Source organism: Pan paniscus, chromosome X (genome assembly GCF_029289425.2).
Source record: "Pan paniscus chromosome X, NHGRI_mPanPan1-v2.0_pri, whole genome shotgun sequence".
In the NCBI taxonomy this organism is placed as follows: Eukaryota; Metazoa; Chordata; class Mammalia; order Primates; family Hominidae; genus Pan; species Pan paniscus.
The window spans coordinates 17,295,918-17,316,971 of record NC_073272.2 but is presented as its reverse complement, the minus strand read 5'-3'; the positions used below and the strand labels follow the sequence as shown (position 1 = coordinate 17,316,971).

Sequence of the window (21,054 nt, the reverse complement as noted above, 5' to 3'; positions counted from 1 at the left end):
TTCCGGAAGGATATAGGTCTTTCACTCAACAGTTAATAAGCCAAAAAGAAAAAAGAAAAGTCTAACCATGAGTATGTTGAGAACAACACAATTACATATCATTTTTGAAGAAAAAATAACTAGTAAAATGCATATACAGATCAGCTTGATGTTAGGATTTTAGAGATATATCTGTAAAGAAAGTGAGTGGGTTACAACACATGGTGTTTTCTTGTGGCAGAAGGGGAAGGGTGGGGCTAAATTTTAGCAAAAGGTTCTAAAGAAAAAGGCCTGGATAAACATACACTTCCATCTACTTTTTATTGTGAAAATTTTCAAATGTACAGAAAAGTTGCAAGAATAAGATTAATACAATGAGCATCCATATGCCTTTTACCTAGATTCACCAATTATTAACTGATTTCCACATCTGCTGTATCTCTTTCTCTCTGTACATATGTATTATTCTTTAAATTTTAAAATCATTATTATATTGTGCTTAATAATTTATGAGGAAGTAGTAGATGGTATGACCTAAATAATGTCATCCATAAATGCTTCAGCACATAACTTATATTAACAAGGATGTTCCCTTATATAACTGTAATACGATTATCAAACTCAAGAAATTTAACACTGATACAATATTATTATTATTATTAATTTTTTAAATTTTTTAATTTTTATTTTACTTTAAGTTCTGGGATACATGTGCAGAACGTGCAGGTTTGTTACATAGGGATACATGTGCCATGGTGGTTTGCTGCACCCATCAACCCATCATCTAGGTTTTAAGCCCCCCATGCATTAGGTATCTGTCCTAATGCTCTCCCACCCCTTGCCCCTCATCCCCCAACAGGCCCTGGTGTGTGATGTTCCCCTCCCTGTGTCCATGTGTTCTCATTGTTCAACTGTCACTTATCAGTGAGAACATGCGGTGATTGGTTTTCTGTTCCTGTGTTAGTTTGCTGAGAATGATGGCTTCCAGCTTCATCCATGTCCCTGCAAAGGACATGAACTCATTCTTTTTTATGGCTGCATTTATTATTTAAAATATATTTCATCTTTAAAATTTTTCTAATTATTCCAATAATGGCCTTTATAATCACTCACTTTTTTTCTGATCAAGGATCCAATTCAAAATCAAACATGGCACTTAGTTTCCCTTAATTTAGAACTGCTTCTCATCCCTTCCTTGACTTCTGTGACTTTGACATGTTTATACTAAGGAATGAATGGTTTATGGGGCTACTTTCCTAGGAATATGTGCATATTTTAAAAAGCCACGGGAATAGGGCAATGTATAATTCAAATAAATGAAACTGTAATCTATAACAAATTAGCCTCTTTTGAAATACAACAGAGAAACCTACAAGATCTTAGTATATTTTAAGAAGAGTATCTAGGTGAGAAGGGCTGGTTCTATATGTGCCTTTAACTCTTTCTCTCTTGACCTTATGTTCATCTTGAGATTTCCTTATGTTGATCCCAGGAGAGTTATGCTTATCCTTACAGTCCTGACTCAAGGAAGCGTATGGAGATAATAATTACTTTGCTGGGTCATTGGGAGGCTGTTAGATAATGTATGTAAAGCACCCAGCAGTGTTTGGCCCAGAGTAAGTAGGTGTTCAATAAACAGTAGGCTTTAGTGATATCATTCCCTTAATTTAACTTAGCTCAGTTTAGCTGAAAATGCTGGCATTAAAAAACTTTACTAATGAGAATTAAAGGGAAATTATAACAGAAATCACAAAAGGCAAAAAGAGTTAAAATTATAAAACGTAAGTTTCTGATTTTGGTTCCAAATGGCCATTGCAATCTCTTGGGCACATTACTTGCCTTCCTGCTCTCTAAGCTTCTGGCCTCCACGTGTTGGGATTCCTATTATTTCCTTACTACATGGATTTGGTTTCCTGGGTAACTAATTCTTTTTCCAACCAAATCCAAAAGTCTACATTGCAACAGTCTCACCACCTAATAACGACAATAAGAGGAACTCATATATTCATATATCCATAGGACTTTACATTTATGTATTTTCCTTTACATATGTCCTCTAATTTAATTGATTCAAGAACCTGAGGGGTAGCTATTGTTATTACATCTCTCACAGAGTTAGGTAAACTGAAGTGCAGAGAGGTAGTACAATTGCTCAAGTTCACAAGCTTAATAAATAGCAGACCTGAGACTCAGCCTCAGGCTTTTTCTACTACATTACGATGTACAGGTGCCAACTCCTCTGCAAAACCCCCTTCTGTTTTAATTTTTGGAAGGAAGAGCACATTTTTTCCACATCTGGTTAGCTGAATTCAGAACCATGATAATTGACACACACTCCTATGCTACCACTGAATCAGCCCAAACCTTCCAAGTGTAGGTTAATATCTGGAAAATTCTGTCTTAAATGTCTACCTCAGTTTATAATGCTTGAGCCAAATAATAGACACAAAAGGCAGGAGGAGCCATTATAGCACAATGAAACTTTGTAGGGGAGAATATTTGAGCAGGAGAACCTCTTTGTTTTCCTGCAGCAGGTTGGTTGGCCAACTTGACAGCAAATCCCACGCACCTTCTTTCTCACTATCTTCCAGCACAGAGACTGGAAAAAAAAGATACTGTCTTCTTGCCTCCTTTGTACACATCAATGGCCATCAGATATAGTTCTGGATGATGTGACATAAGCACAAGTTTGCAGGGAGGCTTCTGGGAAGGCTTGGAATCTCTCCTGCAGCTTCTAAGGATAACAGAGCAGAAAGCTAGGAGGAGCCTGCATCCCTACTGACTTCACTGAGTTGCTGCACTAGCCCTTGACTGACTGCCTATCTTTGCATTTGTTACTGTGAGAGAAGAACAAAAGTGGATTTGTTTCAGCAACTGTTTGATGTCTTTTTACCTGCAGCCCAAAACATCACTAACTGATACAAACCACTTACTGTGCATAGAGACAAACCACTTATTGTGCATATGGCAGCTGTAGTGATGGGGACTCTCTGCAGTTTTATGAGGGGCTAGGAGATGTGTTTTTGCTTCTTCCTCTGCTCTTCCTTTACATTTCATATGTCTTCACATGAGCTGCTCAGACACATGAGATCTAGCAGGGCATGACCAAGAGCTGTACATAGGACATAGCACCTACCGCTCAGGAAATTCCACCAAAGGAGACTAAATGGGAAGCCGAATCTTAGAGCTCCTCCTAGAAGCCCTACAGTAACCACAGTGACTCATGTTTGTGCATAAGATATTTTAATATATTTATGAGTGTCTCATCTGTGGCTCGTGACTGCTCTAGGAGAAAAGAAATGTGATCTCCTATTTGACAGGTCAGGATTAACTTAAACCCAGAGATGGTAGATGATTTTATTAGGTGACACAGCAAAGCAGGACTTTGCTGCAGGTGTGTCTAACTCTAGAGGGGTTGCCTTTCTCATTTCAATGAGCTAGCTGGTGGTGGGTAGAGGGAAGCTTCTGTCCCCCAATGGACCACTTGCTACCCGCAGAATGGGTTGCTAAACCTTTTTATGCAAAGGAAAAATTAAGCCCTATGTGTGAGAAGGGTGTATTTGCATCAAAGTGGAGTAACTGTGTGTAATTTGGGGTGTACCAAGAAAGAACCATAACCTAAAACTTAAGTAAAATAAAATAAAATAAAATCTTCCTCCATCTAGGAGCATAATACCTGAAATTTCACAAATGGAGCCATTCATTTGAGTTAAATATTGTCTTCACACCATTACCCATCTTGAAAATATCAGAGGGAAATACTATAGTGCCAAATCATTAACAATGATTCTCTCCCTTCTACTAAAAGTTGTTACCAGGGCGGCCTAAACATCACTGAATAAAAGCTTCATTAAATCTTCAGTTTCGCCTAGCATTTACAATGTATTGGTTAAAAAATCAGGTTTAGGTAATTGAGTTCTGAGTCCCTCGTTACTGTATCTATGACAGTGGCCATGTTTTAAAAACTTTACTTGTCTGAAAAATGGAGAATAATATTACCCCTTTCAATAGAGTTGTCAAGAGGGTTACCTAAAAAAATGTTTTATAAGCATTTGATAAAGTAGCTGGCAAATGGTAAATGCTCAGTATAAGTATTAGATGTAACTTTCTATAAACATCAAAAGTGTGGTAGCTACAGGACTTGACATAGCCCCATGATGACCTAGACTTTCCCCCTGGTAAAGGCAAGCAAACTGAGTGGAGAGCAGGTGGCCTGGCTTCCCCTAAGCTGCTGGGAAGGCACAATACTGGCTCTGTGCGGGCCAGGGAATCCAATCCACAGGCTTCCTGTATGTAACAATGAGAAAGCAAAAATGAGGATGAGTCTGACACATTCCCTGAGGTTGGTAGGAAAATCAGTAGATTGTCTCTTGGCATTGAGTCTTTTTACTGCCATGTCTTTCCTCCACCAAGCCTCAAAAAACGACTCTCTTTTATGACTTTTTTTGACCTTTCTCTTTCAACATTTCTTTTTTTGAATTACCTTTTTGTAATGCTTTCAACCACTGACTTCGGCTCTCTTCATTTGATGCATAGACATAGAGAAGCCCATCTTTATAGACAATCTGGAAAGGAAAATATTTGGTGTGTTTATATATAATTGCACCATACTTCACTTTGGTGCACCTGCAAATTTTTTGTCATCCAAAAGAAACCTTGAGTTTGCTTATACAGTATACATCAGCTCTGGAATTAGATGAAAAAAATTTTCTTAAAAAATCCTCCAGTTATCAATTTGTTTTATCCCAGACACTCCTATACTTTGGAAAATTACAGCGATGATGTACCTCATAGTAGTGGTGAACACTGAGTTCTCATCAGGGACACCCTGGACTATGGACATTAATTTGTTAGACATTACACGTGTCTTAGTATTGTTCTGGTCCATTTGCCTACCCAGTGCATGATTTCCTTACAGCCCACTGGAAAATGTTTAACTGCTCTATCTTTAAAAATACCTTCAGGGATGGAATGTTCTTTACTCTGCTATGTCATCTCTGCCAATATCCATATATTCTGATCATTATACAGTTCATACTTACATTGAGTAAAAATATGTTTCCCTGTTACTTTCATCTGTTTCATCATGTGGCACCCCAGGAATCTGCAGAATATATAGTTTTCTGTTTCTTAAGACAAATGTTTAAACGTTTGAAGATTACAATATCTTCTCCAGATCCTTCTCTAGTTTATTCAACTCTTGTTGGTAAATATACACAGCATTTGTTAAACACTTACTAGTTGCTGGGCTCTTTCCTAGCTACTTCAGTATTTTAATCTTATTTCAACTCTGTGAGAAATAGAAGTTGAGTACGTGTTTACAGTTGCACAAGTATAAGTGGTGGAACTAGGAACTCTGTGGGGGCTCCAAAGCCTGTGATCTTTTGAGCACTATGCCTCTATGAGGTGAGTTTGCAGCATCTTCCATGAGCATGCCCTCCCCTGGTTTCCCCCAATTGGGTAATTTTTTTAATGAAAACAATGTTTATGTAGAGATGAGGTCTCACTACGTTGCCCAGGCTAGTCTTGAACTCCCAGCCTTAAGTGATCCTCCCTCCTTGGCCTCCCAAAGTGCTGGGATTACAGTCATGAACCACTGTGCCTGGCCTGGTAATATTTTTTCCAAATGGGAAGTATGGGTTGTTAATCAACTGGATTATTGTATTTCATTTTTGGCCACAGGTTCCTAATACTAGCAGTGGGTAGTCAGGCCATCTGAAAGACAATCCATCTACCTTTGGATCAGAAATGTAAGTTTTTATGCTATAAGAAAAGTAGGGCATGACTTAGATTAGGCCACTTCCAAAAGGTACTACCAGCATACACTACATACCATACCATTGTTTAAAATACTTCAGGGTAAAATGAAAACTCCTTAGCATGGTCACCTCTCCAGGCTATCTCTTTCACTGTCACATGGGCTTCTTTATTCATAGGGACTACTTAGTGCTCTCTAAATGTGTCATACTGTTTCACTCATCAGTGCCTTGACACCTGCTGCTTCCTTTGTCCCACTGTCCTTCTCATATTTGCTGGGTTAAATTTTACTTGTCCTTCTCAACTTGAGTGTCACCTCCAACAGAATATCTCTCTAGCCTCTTGGAGTGAGGAATGAAGCTTCCACATCCTGGGACTCCATGGATGCATTCTGCTGACCTCCACCTTAACTCTCACCCTCACTGCTTTGTAATGGTCTGTGTATTAGTCTATTTTGCCACTTCCCTGTAAATGCCTTGGGGTAGGGGCAGTGTTTTGTTCCCCATAGTATGCCTACTACTGTGTACCACATCGGAGATACTCAGCAATGTTTGTTAAAAGAGATGATCAGACCTGAGGCAGGTCAGGTCACTGTGACTTACGCTCCTGTCTTGCTTCCCTTCCCTTCCCTCCAGGGAAGGCAGATTGGTGGACAGAATTTTAGCAAAATGCCCAACTCCCATGTGGGAATATTCCAAGCCTTGTTTAGATTATTTTGAAATATCATTATTTTTCCTAGATATACTGAGTTCACAATAGAAAAATTGAAGGAAGAACTATCCACCCAATGCAATGTCGTTCTTCCCTTTACCTGAAATGGGTACTGTCTCTCTACAGGCGTCTGCTCCTCGAGATTTACTTTCTCCACACATCTGATTTTCTTAATTTCAATGGATCCTTTTCTGCTGCCCCTTTTCTGAATTAAAAAACAAAATGTAAGATACTTCCTGCAATACATCATGGTGCACAAGGAAAGGCATAAAGCTCAAGTTATGCCTGAGAGGGAGATTGGGGTGGGGGGTGGGCAATGGAGAGTCACTTCCTATTACCCTGTAATAGTCAAAATCCAATGACAACATAATCTATTCCTTGAGTCTGGACACAAACACATATATTCCAGTGGTTAATAATCTTGTTTGATTATCTTGAAATGTGTTTCAAATCACCTACCATGTGGTTAATATACTCAGGAAAATCAAGATTTAACTTCTGCAAAGCATCTTCATTTTGGCTCAGTCTTATGACAGTATTTCAGTGTTTTTACTATAGTAGAATTCTCAACTGTACAGGAATAGTCTTATTTCTAGCATTGTTTTAAGGCACTATTGCCATTTAAGGCTGGGTAATTCTTTGTTGTGAGGACTGTCCTGTGCACTGCGGGATGGTTAGCTGCATTCTTGGCCTCTACTCACTAGATGCCTTTAACACTTACTGTTCCTATCCCCCAGTTGGAACAACCCAAACTATCTCCAGTCTTTTCCCAATGTCACCTGGGGAGCAAAAATGCCCTCAGTTGAGAACCACTGTTCTAAAGTTATAATTTGCCTTAGTAAAGTTAACTAATGTTTTAAAATCCTTTATCTTGAATTCATTATACTTTCATTAAGAAAAGGTCATGTGATAAGTGGATAGAAGAGGATCTTCACTGTGTAAGTTAAGAAACCTGATATTCTTTCATTATGATCAAGTACTTTGTGGAGACTTAGGAAAAATAATAAATAGTATAAAAATAATGGAACACATGATGTCTCACCATTTTGTCATATTCATAGTAGGAAAGGTTTGTTTTGGTCAAAACAAAAAGCCGTTCTTTGTAATTATTTGGTGACATTTTCTTCTTTTGCTGTGATCTTTTGAGAAGAAGTTCTTCTAGAATAGATTTTGTATCCATATTATCATCCTAAACAAAATAAATAATTAAAATGAGTATTTGCAGCATCTAGGTAAGTTCTCTTTAACCTTCATATCTTTTCCTCAACGATTTCCTATTAAGGGATAATATAAATGCTGATTTTAATAAATGAGACTGATGTAGGATTATAGAATAAATTACACAATAGCTACAGTTTTTCTGCTGCCTTTGCTTTGGGTTTTATAAATATGTTGATTTTTAAAAAGCACTTTATACTTTTGACTCCTCCCACTGTGGATATTAAATTCATCATCTTTGCCCCATTCTCCAGACCACCTTATCAAAATGCTCCTTACTTTTTAAACATTCTATATGTGTTGGTTGAATTGAATTGGATATAATAAAACTTCAGAAAATTTAACTCCAGACAGCTCACAATTTATGAAGTAACGGCCTGTAATTTGACCAAATTACCCAAACCACTATGAGACACTGACATTATTGTAAATAACACCTGCAGCCCCTGATCATGGCCAGATCTTTAACATAAATTACACAGGTATAATTTTCAATATCTATGAGAATTTAAAATCAAAGTAAATGCCTAAGATAAGATAAAATGAGGAAAATGTATGAGGGTGCACTAACAGATGCTATCAAAAGAGATTTAAAAGAACTGAAAAAATGAGTACATTTACAAAGTAAAAAGACTCTTCCTTTTTATCCCAAAATCATGTAAAACATTAAAACTTAAGGTATTTCTGAAAAATAAATGCATTAATTTTCTAATTCTACTAAGACAGTTACTTCAACCCTCAGTCTAATATCAGGTCTGATCATGAAAAGTAGCAATGTTGAGCAGTAGGCCAGAGAAACAAACTTTCTTATGTTCTTCTTTGCTTTGTGAAATTGCATCGTTATTTGAATTCACATGCCCAATAGTTAAAATCTTTCTTTATTGATAATCTGAAGGCTTTACTCACCTTAGACTCGCTAGAGCCGAAGTATACGTGTGGGTCCTTAACTTTGACTCTCAAGCTCTAAGCAAAAAGTTACTGCTTTGAGGCACCATCACTCATATTCCCTCTGGCTATGCCAGGGTCATGCATTAAAAAGAAGATATTTGCATCCCACTCATCAGTCTTGATCAGGAAGCACCCACACAGGCATTGCTCTGTCTGCATGGAGGCGGGCGCCAAGCGAACCCATCCAATCACTAGAGGGCACTTCTCACTGGCCTGGGAGTATGATGGACCCACTATGGCAGAAGAGTGAAATGAAAGGGAGACTAAGAAATACAGCCTGGCATTGAATTAACCATGGTTGGCTCCAGCCAGCTTTCCTCCTAACATAGACCACACAACTCTCAAAGTGGAATTAAGAAAACCAGCTTTTATTATTTACTACGTAGAACAAAAGATTATTTATTAATTCCTAAAATGTCCTCCAAGGGCATTATTTGATTTTTAGACAGAAGTAGTGGAAATCTTATCCATTCAATATAATAAAGTCTTAGTTACTTTTTCCCTGGGATATTGTTTTAGCTATTTAAAAAGGATAATTCTTTCACAAAAGTATAATGGGTTTCTTCTGAGTACAATGGGTGCTATTTGCCATGGTCACTGGTTTCTTTGCCCAGTGATCAAAGACAGGGCAGAGATCAGGGTAGAGTAGAGCCTATGGAGGTAAGAGTAGCATGCCTTCCTTTTATCTTTGCTTCCATTGCAAACTCTACATATCCACCTGCCCAGATAAGCTTATTTTCTACATCCAAAGTCTGTGGCCGGAAGAGAATTTGCTCGGAGACTTATGGAAACAATGAGGGTCTACTTTTTTTGAGTGAAAGCCTCCTTTGGGGAGGCAATATCACACTGGACATAGTTGTAGGGTACTTTTGCCTTTTATATTTCTGTATTTTACTAATGAAGCAGAAGGAGAAAACTGTGAAAACTCTTGTCAATTTTTTATATCCACAGCTGAAACATCATTCCTCAAAGCAGAGTGCTAATTAAATAGATCCGATTAGTTGAATAGAAAATTTACTTTTTAATTTTTTTAGATGCTGAATCGATTTGTGACATTAACAACACTGTATTAAAAATGTAAAAATCCCAATGTCCAAGGTGCTATTCAGTCTTTCCCAGTACTATGTGCTGGTATACATATTTTTCTGTCTATAGAACTTTCACACCTAGGCAGGGCACAGTGTCTCATGCCTGTAATCCCAGCATATTGCACATTAGGAGGCTGAAGAGGGAGAATCGCTTGAGGTCAGAAGTTTGAGACCAGCCTGGGAAACATAGTGAGATCCTGTCTCTAGAAAATGTTTTTGACAAATTAGCAGACATGGTGGCATGCACCTGTAGTCCCAGCTACTAGGGAGGCTGAGGCAGGAGGATCACGCCACTGCACTCCAGCCTGGGCGATAGAGTGAGACCCTGTCTTCCAAAAAAAATTAATAATAATAAAGAAAGAAAAAGAAAAGAAAAATAAAACTTTTATGTGCATCACACTAAAGGTGAGAATTTTTGGAATTTTATATAAAAAATTAATAAGATGAGTCACAGAGACCACTGACAAATTCACAAAGTTGCCTCTGTGTATTGAAAGGAAGAACATTGAGTAAAAAGGAAGGTATTGAGCCCTCAAGCACCTTCTCCAGTAAACCTCCAAGGGTTTACAAGCGTTGTTGCATCTGATGAAATATAACTTGTGAAATTTCAACATAATTGTTCATTTCAAAATCCTGCCCTTTATACATTTTTTGCTTTCATTTTAAGATTCATATGCAATATATGTTTATTCTATAAAGCCAAGAGATACAGACAGGGAAAAGAAAAACACAGCTCATCTCTAGATGTTTTTCTTTTCAAATATTTATGTACATATGCTTATTTTCTCAAAGATGGGTTCACATACTGTGCACTTGAGTCTGTAATATGTTGTTCTCGTGTAACAAACACCTGAAGCCACACGTTTTTGAGGTACCCATCCAAGAGGAACAGTCCTTCAAAGCTCCACTCCCTAAGCTGGGCTACTGAGCCTTCCTAACAGTCTTGAAGGACCCCACCTTGATGACTCAAGCTTTTTTCATTTCCAGATCAGTTTCTTCTAAGATAAACCATTTGGTTTCTGCTCAGGCTTGGACTTGCCTTTCTCCTTCTATTTACTTCTGTCCCTTCCTTATACTTCTCCTTTCTCCTCTACATGGCCTAAATTCTAATTTGAAAACATTTCTGTGGTCTCTCTTGATATAGAAAGATAGTTGGATAGTTGCTGATGATTAATTTTTAGAAATGCAATATCTTCTCCCCTCGTATTTTGACAATAAATAAACAGGGCTTACTGTTAAGTCAAATGCCTGTCCAACAACTAGCAAACCCTGCTCTTCTTATGCTTATTTAGGGAAAATTCAGTTGGGAAGGTGAAACAAAAAACCTTTTATAGTAAAATGAGATCCTAAACCCAGTCAGTCTTAACAAGAAATCTATTTCCATAGAAGAGCTAGTGGGATCTGGGTGGACTCTCATATTACCACCCACATAGAATAGACCTATCAATTTGCTTACCAAATAGCCCAGGCTGCCTATTTCCATAAACAGATGAAACTAGAAAGTGATTAAGGCACAGAGGAGACACAAAAACCTGGCAGAAATCAATATAGTATTTCTTATAAGGAAGCCAGCAGCCATTCGTTAACCTCTTACATACATAAAAGGTGTGTGTTGAATTAACATGACTTGTAATCACTATCGTTTTTTAGGATTTATAAGGAAATGATGTCATGAGAGTAAGAAGTTCAAGTCGGCAGTTCTATTTGGCATGCTTGATTTTGAGCCTACAGTGTGTCCAACATTGAGTGACTGGTTCCAGAAATAAAGATCAGCTGTCCGTGGCCCTGAGTGACGATGAACAAGTTTGAGAGATGGGCTGCATAACTAATTAATATGAAAGATTGCTGTGGGGTGGCAGACTCGGAACGCATGGAGGAGGTTACAGAACTGTCATTTGTAAACTGTGTCACCCTGGCCAAGCCCCTTCCCTGCACTAACCTTCAGTTTTCTGATCTGTAAAATGAGATAGGTAACAACTCTCTTACTTTACGGGACTTAAATGAGAAACCTTATGGTGAAAGTATTTGGCACATTGTGGGTACCAACTATGTTTTAAAAAAGAAAAGATGGGGAAAAAAATGTAGGTGCTAGAGTAGAGGCTATTCGCTTTGCTATGAAAGGTCCAAGGAAGGAAAAGTTGTTTTTTTCTTAAGGTAGCCAAGTAAGGTATTTTAGAAGGGAGCACATTGAAATTAGACTTTGAAGGATGAGAGTGATTTTATGATAATGATCCTAGCCAATGCTTAAGGAGGGCTCACTATGTGCCAGGCTGTTTAGAGTTTACTGGTCACAACTGCTCTATGGGGTAGGTCATGACACCTCCACCTTATGGGGTAGGCCAGAACACCCCCACCCTATGGGATATTTTGTGATACTCCCAGCCCATGGGATAGGTTGTGACACATTCACCCTATAGAGTAAGTTGTAACATCATTCCCTGCTTATAGCTTATGGAGCTGCAATAGATAAATAAATTGCCCAGGTCACACTGCTAGTGGGTGGAGCTAGATTTGAATCCCGGCAGTCTAACTCCACATCCCATATTTGTGACCACGCTACTAATGCTAGAGAAGGACATGCCTGCTGTGTGACCCTCCTAAACCAGAGACTGCTCTAACCTAAATACAGGAAGGCAGTCATAGGATGTCAAATCTTATAGGAAACCTAGAAGTCATTTTACAGATGTAACACTGAGCCCCAGCAGCCTAAGTGACTTAGCCAGTACTGTTAACCAGTGACCTAAGAGGCATGGCCCTGGGAGCCAGCTTCAGGTGTCATACCTGTACACCATCCACTCCATGATGGCAGTAAACAGAGTAGGAGATATCTGTGTGTTCAGCCAAACATACTACAGCTTTGCTAAGGGACATAGTTTGGTGAAACTACCCATAAATCTGAGTCTTAACAGACCAGTGCAAGAGACATTTTATTGGAAATATCAGAAAGATGTTACCTATAATCTTTCGATAGGAATCTCCTGCTGAAAGGCAGTGTTAAATAGCAAAATTTGAAACCACATTCTGAAAATAGGTAAGAACATACAACCTCAAAAGTTGGAATAAATTCTCAGTGGTACAGAAGGGGAGCAGGAAACAGGATACCAAGGGAGACAGGGTTATCTAGTTAAGTGGCCATTGGATAGTTCCCTCAACCAGGAAGTGTATTCCCTGACTGGCTCAGGGTGGTGTCTTTAAAGATTTATCTTTTAAAATTCACAGATAAGGATAGCAATTCCTTACCCTTTGACTTGGTTTAGTTATCCTCTCTTACTTTACATGCCATATAGCTAAAGATTTTGGTAGGTGTCAAGATGTTAAAATAATACATGTGGTGGGAGGGCAGTAGAGCAGGAAGGGTGGGAAAGAAAGGGAAGACGCTCCAAGTGGGGTGGGATCTGGAAGGGAAACTGGAGGGCCCTGTGACAAACTTGATCTTCAAATATTTGTCCAAATGCCAGGCCTGCTTATCTTCGTGCTAAATAACTGAACAAAATGTGATGGTAGGTTTAAACAAGAACAAAAAGTTTGACTGAGAATCAAGTAAAGTGGTTCAAAAAGTCTTAGGATGCTGGCCAAAGACAAATACTGGCTTCACAGAACCTGACAGATCCTTATTTCACATGATGTTATGCAGGAGAGGGAAAGTTAAAGTTGATCTTGGCATGATATGGACAGAAATCTTTTAACATTGACAGTCAAATTCTCAGCATCTTGGAGCATCATACCTTAATTGGTCCAAAATGAGTGTATAAAAACCAGACACTTTGGGAAGATCATTTTCTCACAAAGAAGGCAAGAATCTTAATGCTAGTCTTTTTGGAGCTAAGTTTTGCTTTAGGTGTGAGATTAATCTTCAGTGCCCCATAGAGCTTTTCTAAGTCTTTTCTTCTTTTCAGTAACCTCTTTCTTTCTGCTCCCTCTCCTCTGCTTAGGGCACTCTCTCTGGGCACCTTCCTTAGGAGAAAAGCAAAAAGTAATAAATCCATGAGCTAGCATCTCATGCTGAATTAAACATGTAACACTGCTTTCATGATGCCGGTTAGTGCAAGTGAAAGCACCGAGCTGGGTTCGAATCCCTGCTCTGTCTCTATGGAATCTGTCATGTTACTTAACCCAGCTAAACCTCAGCTTCCCCATCTGTAAAGGCAGTGAAACAATAACCACTTCGAAGGGTTATAAGTAGTCAAGAGAAAATGGTAGCCTAATGCCCAACACCCTAGTAGATATTCTAAAAACTTATGTCCCTTCTGATCACTCCATAGGCAAAGTTTTAAAAAGGACCATAAAAAGTTAAAAAACTAAAGACAATGAAATAATAATGATCCTTAATGATAAAATTTTACTTCTCATCCCTCTGTCCCCAGCTCCTGGGTATAGGAGAAAATGGGAGGCAGGAAGACCTCCTCATGTATTGCCATGTCAACAAACACCAGTCCATACATAGTAGGTTTGTCGCAGACTTTCCATCCTGAGACGAGTTGCCATAAAATGAGGTTAAACCATCCCCTTATTGACTGTGTATTTGTGCCACCATATTTCCTACAAATAAATACTTGGATGTGACTCAAAGTGTGGTCCGTGCACTTGCATCATCCGGGCGATCATTAGACATGCAGACTCTCAGTTCCCACCCGAGACCTCGCGCAGCCAAATCTTCATTTTAGCAAGATCCCCAGGTGATCCACGTGCACAGGAAAGCTTGAGAAGCACTTACATGGACCACAAAGTTGTACTCCTTTTCAAATCCAATGAAATCATTGTGGCCCACAAAATCTTTCAAAATTATATGGATATGAGTACAACTGCATGGTTCACCTCCCTCCCACCTGTCTATCTCCATCTAAAATACACAAAGCACTTGATTTAGGGAGACCTCAGGAACCTAAGAGCAAATATTTGTAGCTAAAGTAACATCATAAAAACACAGTTAAAGAAAGTATAAGGAACATTTCTATGTCTCTTTGGAAGCAGTTATGAGGCCAATATGAAAGGCTATGGAAAGGCAATACCTAAAGAAGCGGATGGAGAAAATTAGCAGAGAATACACACAAAGCTAGATAGAACTGGTGGTGATACATAAACAACCTGAGAGCTTCCCTAACTGAGATTTTGAGCGAGGAGTGAATTTACAGTGAAATTATAGCAGTTTCAGCTGTTGGCCTCCAAATTACCTGGTCCCATCTAAAGTCCCAGAGAAAGCCCTGGCAATTTCATATTAAAAATGTTGTACTATTTTTCTTAAAGTGAGCTTCCCAAAGTTTGTAACTTCAGGCCCCACAACACCGGGAACCAAACCTATTTTCCCCATAGTATACGACACTGAGTAGCCACCTGCCGCTTAAACGCACCATCTCAGCTTGTTCCGTGCTTGCCTGGGTCCGCCGCGGTGGTTGGTCTGCTCTTGCAGGAACACAGCCCCGGCTGTCCTGTTTCCAGAAGCAAATTGTTTCACATTTTCCTGGCTGCCGGGTCAGAAATGGCTACATTACTCAGTGCCCCCAACACGTTTATTGTCCTACAGAGCCTTACACAATCCCACAGGAAACCACGCTCAACACTTAGCCAACACTTGTTGATCTGATTGAACGCAACAAAAACGGAGACAAAAGCATACTTCATAAAGTTTCCAATTTTGATAACTATAGCTCCCACTTTTCCCAGGCAGCTCTCGGGTACATGTGATAACCCTGCCTTTGTTTGTAGAGCTCTATGCTGGAAAGGACAAGAAAATATCTCGGCAAAACCCGACTGCTGACGCTGACTTCTCTCACATGAGCCAGGAAACCATTAGGTAATGCAAAGTGCACAGAGAATATGCAATGAAAACTTCAGCTCAACATTTGGACAAAGGAAGGCCAGAGAATATGTAAGAACAGTTCATATGATGGAAAAGGAGCTTACTTATATAGTTTAAGTTATTAAGAAATCCAGAAATGGAAAATAGATTGTTTTTGCTAAGGTATGGTACACTTAGATCGCAATGAAAAAGTGTGTCACTTGACATCATTATGACAGACTCACAACTTTTGGCTTCCCCCGTTCCACTATTTTCTCTGGTGCATACTGGCTGGCCATCTGTAACAAATCTAAGGACATATTTTATGTCCTGCTATGGATAGCCAAGAAAAGTAATCATCCTTTTGGCATGCATTGACACACTGTGTTTACTTATAAATTGTTGCTTACTGTAACTGATTTGTAAGTATCTATGATGTGAAGAAGTCTTGGGTTGGCAGAGGAGAGTGAAGCTACTGGCTTTCAAAGAGGTATTCTTTTGAGTGTACATGGAATTAGCATCATTTCTATTAATTCGTTCAGTCAAGTCTTATTTGAGAACCTGCCATGTGCTGAGCATTCCGTTAGGGGTTGGAGACACAAGAGCAAACAGAAGAGAGGCAGCCCACATCTTCAAGGGGCTTATGTGTGTGTGTGTGTGGGGAACCACAAATAGTGGTTTAATTACAGTAGAGTATGGGAAAAATAACTTGCAGAAATATTTTTTAATATTTCAGTTTGGAAACTAGAATTTTGGGAAGGGAAAGGAGTCCTTCAGAAGAATTCAAAAGATTGTAACTTACATTCTAATAGCAAATTAAAGTCACTGATGGATTCCAAGTAGCTCTCCATTCTTTAGGAATATAGTAGGTAGTCATTCAGAAAATTAAGGGTGAAGCAGGGCAAGAGTGGCACAACAACCTGGCCAAATAAATTAATTCTACACTCTGCTAGTTAATTTCCTTTTCCACATGGCGATTTGTATTTACTTCACAATTTATATACGGTAATATGGCAAAAGTTCGATTCTAGAATAAAAAGTAAACTTAGGGTAGGGGAAGGAGGAGTTGGTGATATGGTTTGGCTGTGTCCTCACCCAAATCTCATCTTGAATTGTAGTTCCCATAATCCCCACATGTTGTGGGAGGGACCTAGTGGGAGGTAATTGAATCACGGGAGTGGATGTTTTTACCGTGCTGTCCTCATGACAGTGAATAAGTCTCACCAGATCTGATGGTTTTATAAAGGGCAGTTCCCCTGCACACGCACTCTTGCTTGCCACCAGGTAAGGCATGTCTTTGTTCCTCTTTCACCCTCCACCATGATTGTGAGGCCTCCCCAGTCATATGGAACTCTGAGTCCATTAAACCTCTTTTCCTTTATAAATTACCCAGTCTTGAGTATTTCTTCATAGCAGTATGAAAATGGACTAATACAGTTGGTATAACTGTGGAAACACCTGGGCACAATCTCTTGGGATTTCCATCCTTTCTTGGGGCATAAAACACCCAAGGGCAGCTGGGAGGAGTGGTTTCCTCTAAGGCAAAATGTCACAGATTTATTTACTTTATTCTATTCATTCACTTCCTCTGCCACTTCTCCTGTTTCTTTGGCTCTGTATTTTCCATGAGTTTAGTTACATCCTAACTTTTGGCAACCTGCTATTACGATAATATGACTTCATTTACTCAAATTATACTCTGCATTGTCATCTTTACTCAGTTAGAATTTTAGGAATTTTCTCCTAAGCTTGTTCATGCAAGCCTTTAGCCGGCCACAGCTAAAGGGACATGGCATGGGATAATTTGACTTCATGATGTGAACAAGCCTGTTTACTTGTGCTTACATTTTTAAAATAAAAAAGAACCTGGTAGAATCCATTGTCAGAGAGAGAGAGAGAAAGGGGGATGGGGGGAGAGAGAGAGAGAGAGGAAGAAAGAAAATGAGATAATCAGAGTCCTTCTGGCTTGTGGCTGACCTGTATTTTTCTCTCACTTTAGAAAATTCACTTGACTCATGGCTTTAAACACCATCTATATGCTTATGACAGCCAGGACCTCTTCCCTGAATTCCAAACTTATGTTTGACTGTCAACTTGTCCATCTGTACTTGGGATATCTGATATATATGTCAAAACTTGTCCAAAGCTGACCTCCTGATTCACACCCACCCCCCCACCCCCAAAACTAGTTTTTCCTACAGTCTTCTTCTTCTCAGCTAATAGGAACTCTCCCCCTCCAGTTGCTCTGGCTAAAGAATATGGAGTCATCCTTAATTTTTACCCTTCTCTTGCACCAAACGTTCAATCCTTCATGAAATAAGGTTAGCACTAGCCTCAAATGTACCCTGTTTGGCCACTTTTCAATACCTCTACTGCCACCTACTGGTCTGAGTTGCCACCACCCCCAGGGGGAATATTGTACTAGTCTCCTGACTGTTCTTCTTCCACTCTTGCCCCTGCAGTCTATTCTCCACTGAGTGGCCAGAGTGATTCTTTAAATGTAAGTCACATCTTAGCACTTCTCCAGTCTGAACTCTTCGCTTGTCCCCCTGTTCTGGTCCCCTAGGACTGTCTCTAACATCATCACATGATTATTCTACTTCATCTTACCACTCCTAAAACTGGCATCTTTTCTACTCCTCCAATATTCTGAGCAACATCTGATCCAGGACCATTGCATTGGCAGTATCCTCTGCTTGGCAAACTGTCCCAGATATCTGACTGGCTCGTGTCCTCATTTCCAGGTTCTGCTTCTAATGGCATCTTCCTAATAGCCCTACGCAGACCACCCTGTTTAATATCACAGCCGTACCCTCCACCCAGCACTCCAATCTCCCTTACTCTGCTCTGTGTTTTCTTTCTTCTACAGGACTCATCACCTTATAGCATAATACATAATTTAATTATTTATTACCTTTATTATTTGTCTCTCCTCACTAAAGAGTGAGACCACAAGGGCTCCAACAGCTTATCTCTGCAGTTTGAACTTTGCTCATGGGTATCTCTTCTTTGGGGACATCACTCCATTACCTCCTGCATGTATTCCTTCTGGTGCTAAAATAATCTGCTTGTAAGTTGGGATCAGATGTGAATTATTCACACTTACTAGAATTGAAGATTAACATGTCACCTCTCCTAAGGGTGCTTGCATATCAAACCTCAGGCTCAGTGCCGGAAAAACTGCCCTGTTTTTAATGAAAGGAAATGGGCGAGTAGGAGGTGGAGGTAGACACAAAAATGTTTGTTGTTTCCTTTTGTTATCACCCATGTCCTGTCCTGTCACCCATGAAACCTTTACATAGATTGTTGGCATTTTGTCAATCTTACTCCTGTTTTTCTAGTCGGAGGTAAGTATTTGTGGTCTACATGGAGTTGGTGAACTATGAGCCCCATGAGTTTTTGTGAATAAAATTTATTGGAACACAGCCACTATTCCTGCCCCACGGCCTTTGCATTGATGGTATCCTCTACTTGGCAAACTGTCAAGTGTTGTCTATGTCTGCTTTCAGTCTACAACGGCAGAGTTGAATAGTTGAGACAGAGATTGTATGCTCACAAAGTCTCAAATACTTACTATCTGGCCTTCACAAAAATAAATCACCAACTCATACTCTGGAAGCATCCTGCCAGCTTTGGAAGTGATCTTGTAGCTTGGAATTTAGTTTAACAGCTCCATTCAAAGGAGAGTCACTTCATTTACTGTGTACAAGGTGCTAGAGTTGGAAGCAAAGAAAGTAGACAAAGGGGTATAACGTTTTGGAATCCTTCTAGTTCTGATTCCCACTGTGACTCAAATTATTTTTTTCCTAAGACTGTATCATGAAACATTTCAAAATATAGAAAAGTTAAAAAAAGTCAAAGCACCAATACACCACCATCTGGATTCTACAATTGACATTTTGCTGTATTTGCTTTGTCATATATCAATCTGTTTATCCATCTCTCTATTCATCCATTAATTCACTTTGTTGTCATTCCTATTATTATTGCTGCTATTGTTATTTTTTGGTGCATTCAAAGTAAGTTGCGGACATCAGTACACTTAATCCATAAACACTAGTTAATGTACATAACATTAACTAGAGGTTGTTAGTTATTCAAATTATTTTTTAATTTTTACTCCAATACTGTGATCTAGAAAGCGGCCTCCATTCAGCCAGAAGACAAAACTTTACGAAAGCTGAAAACTGAGAAAGGTTATCAGGGTAATTGAGGTAAGTATCAGGGGAATCATTCATCTAAATTTCTCCAGTTTCCTGGTTCAGAGATGAATTGGCCTTTCAGGCCTGAGAGTATTTTGCTTGTGATGGATTCTAGAAAGTTCTGTGGCTCAAAGGAAAGGGTCATAAGCTATTTTTTTTTTTCGGAGACACTGCCAAAAACCCAAGGGAAAGATAGAGAAAAACACAATTATGAGTTTCATGCAACAGCTGATCACATGTAGCTTCTTGGTCAGAGCACTGGTCGATGGAACAGACCGTGTCTGTGCAGAATGCTCTCATGAGGGTGGATATGGGAGTCACATGTGCTCATCTTTTCTGGATATCTTTGGATGTCTTTAACCACCCAGTGTATTTATGGCCTTCGTAAACTAGCATTTATAAAATAATCAGTCCTTGACTTGGAGCCAATTGATTTCCTGGGTTCAGTGAGTCTGAGTCTTTATAATATGGAATATTTCAGAGACATTTGTCATCTAATGAATAGCAGCTACACTGCCCTGAAGGGCAAATTAACAAAATCTACAAGAAAGAATTTTTGAGTTGATGGCTTGAAGAAGAAAGAAACAAAAATAATGAAGTGTTTAAGATGTCCATGTACTTTTTTTTTTTTTTTTCATTTTTGAGACTGAGTTTCACTCTTGTTGCCCAGGCTGGAGTGCAATGGCACGACCTCGGCTCACGGCAACCTCCGTCTCCTGGGTTCAAGCAATTCTCCTGCCTCAGTCTCCCGAGTAGCTGGGGTTAGAGGCATGCGCCCCCACGCCTGGCTAATTTTGTACTTTTAGTAGAGACAGGGTTTCTCCATTTTGGTCAGGCTGGTCTTGAACTCCCGACCTCAGGTGATCTGCCTGCCTGGGCCTCCCAAAGTGCTGGGATTACAGGCCACCGCGCCTGGCCCCATGTACTTCTATAATATGTATATTTGAAAAGAAATTCAATAAGTTTTACAGAGGAGGAAAATGGAATTCGTGAATAAAAAAGAAAAGAGTCAAGGTACCTAAATAATGTGGTTGTCTTTAAAGATTATAATGGTGTTATTTGGAATCATTTAGGGAAGGCTTTGTTCATTGTCATATCAGCATGAGTTTTCTTTATGCTTCCCAAGATTCCAAAGGTGATCAACAGTCCATCTACACACTCATATATTTAGCCGCCTACTCCACATCTTGATCTGGATGTCAATGACGGTGTGAAAAGTGCTCAAAGCTTAATATACAGGGTCACATTTCTCATCTCAAAACAGGACCCTGTTACAGTGAAACATTACACACCCTTTGTTCATTTGTAAGAATTCTTCCCTCTCTCACCTTTGTTTCTCCTCATTTTAAGTCTTCTACCTTTTCAGACTTGTTCT

General features: G+C 39.3%; 1 protein-coding gene across 1 annotated transcript in view; it reads right to left on the bottom strand.

Annotated features, from left to right (window-relative positions):
• The window catches only part of BMX (BMX non-receptor tyrosine kinase), a 55,759-nt gene extending 40,576 nt beyond the window's left edge, over nt 1-15,183 (bottom strand). The window contains exons 1-4 of the mRNA XM_003805713.5: nt 15,050-15,183; nt 7,490-7,636; nt 6,548-6,652; nt 4,463-4,544 (exon numbers count right to left, since the gene is read on the bottom strand). Coding sequence (XP_003805761.2) covers nt 4,463-4,544; nt 6,548-6,652; nt 7,490-7,636; nt 15,050-15,052 — 337 coding nt within the window. The 5' untranslated portion in view covers nt 15,053-15,183. The remainder of the gene's footprint in view (nt 1-4,462; nt 4,545-6,547; nt 6,653-7,489; nt 7,637-15,049) is intronic.
• Nucleotides 15,184-21,054: the final 5,871 nt, after the last annotated feature.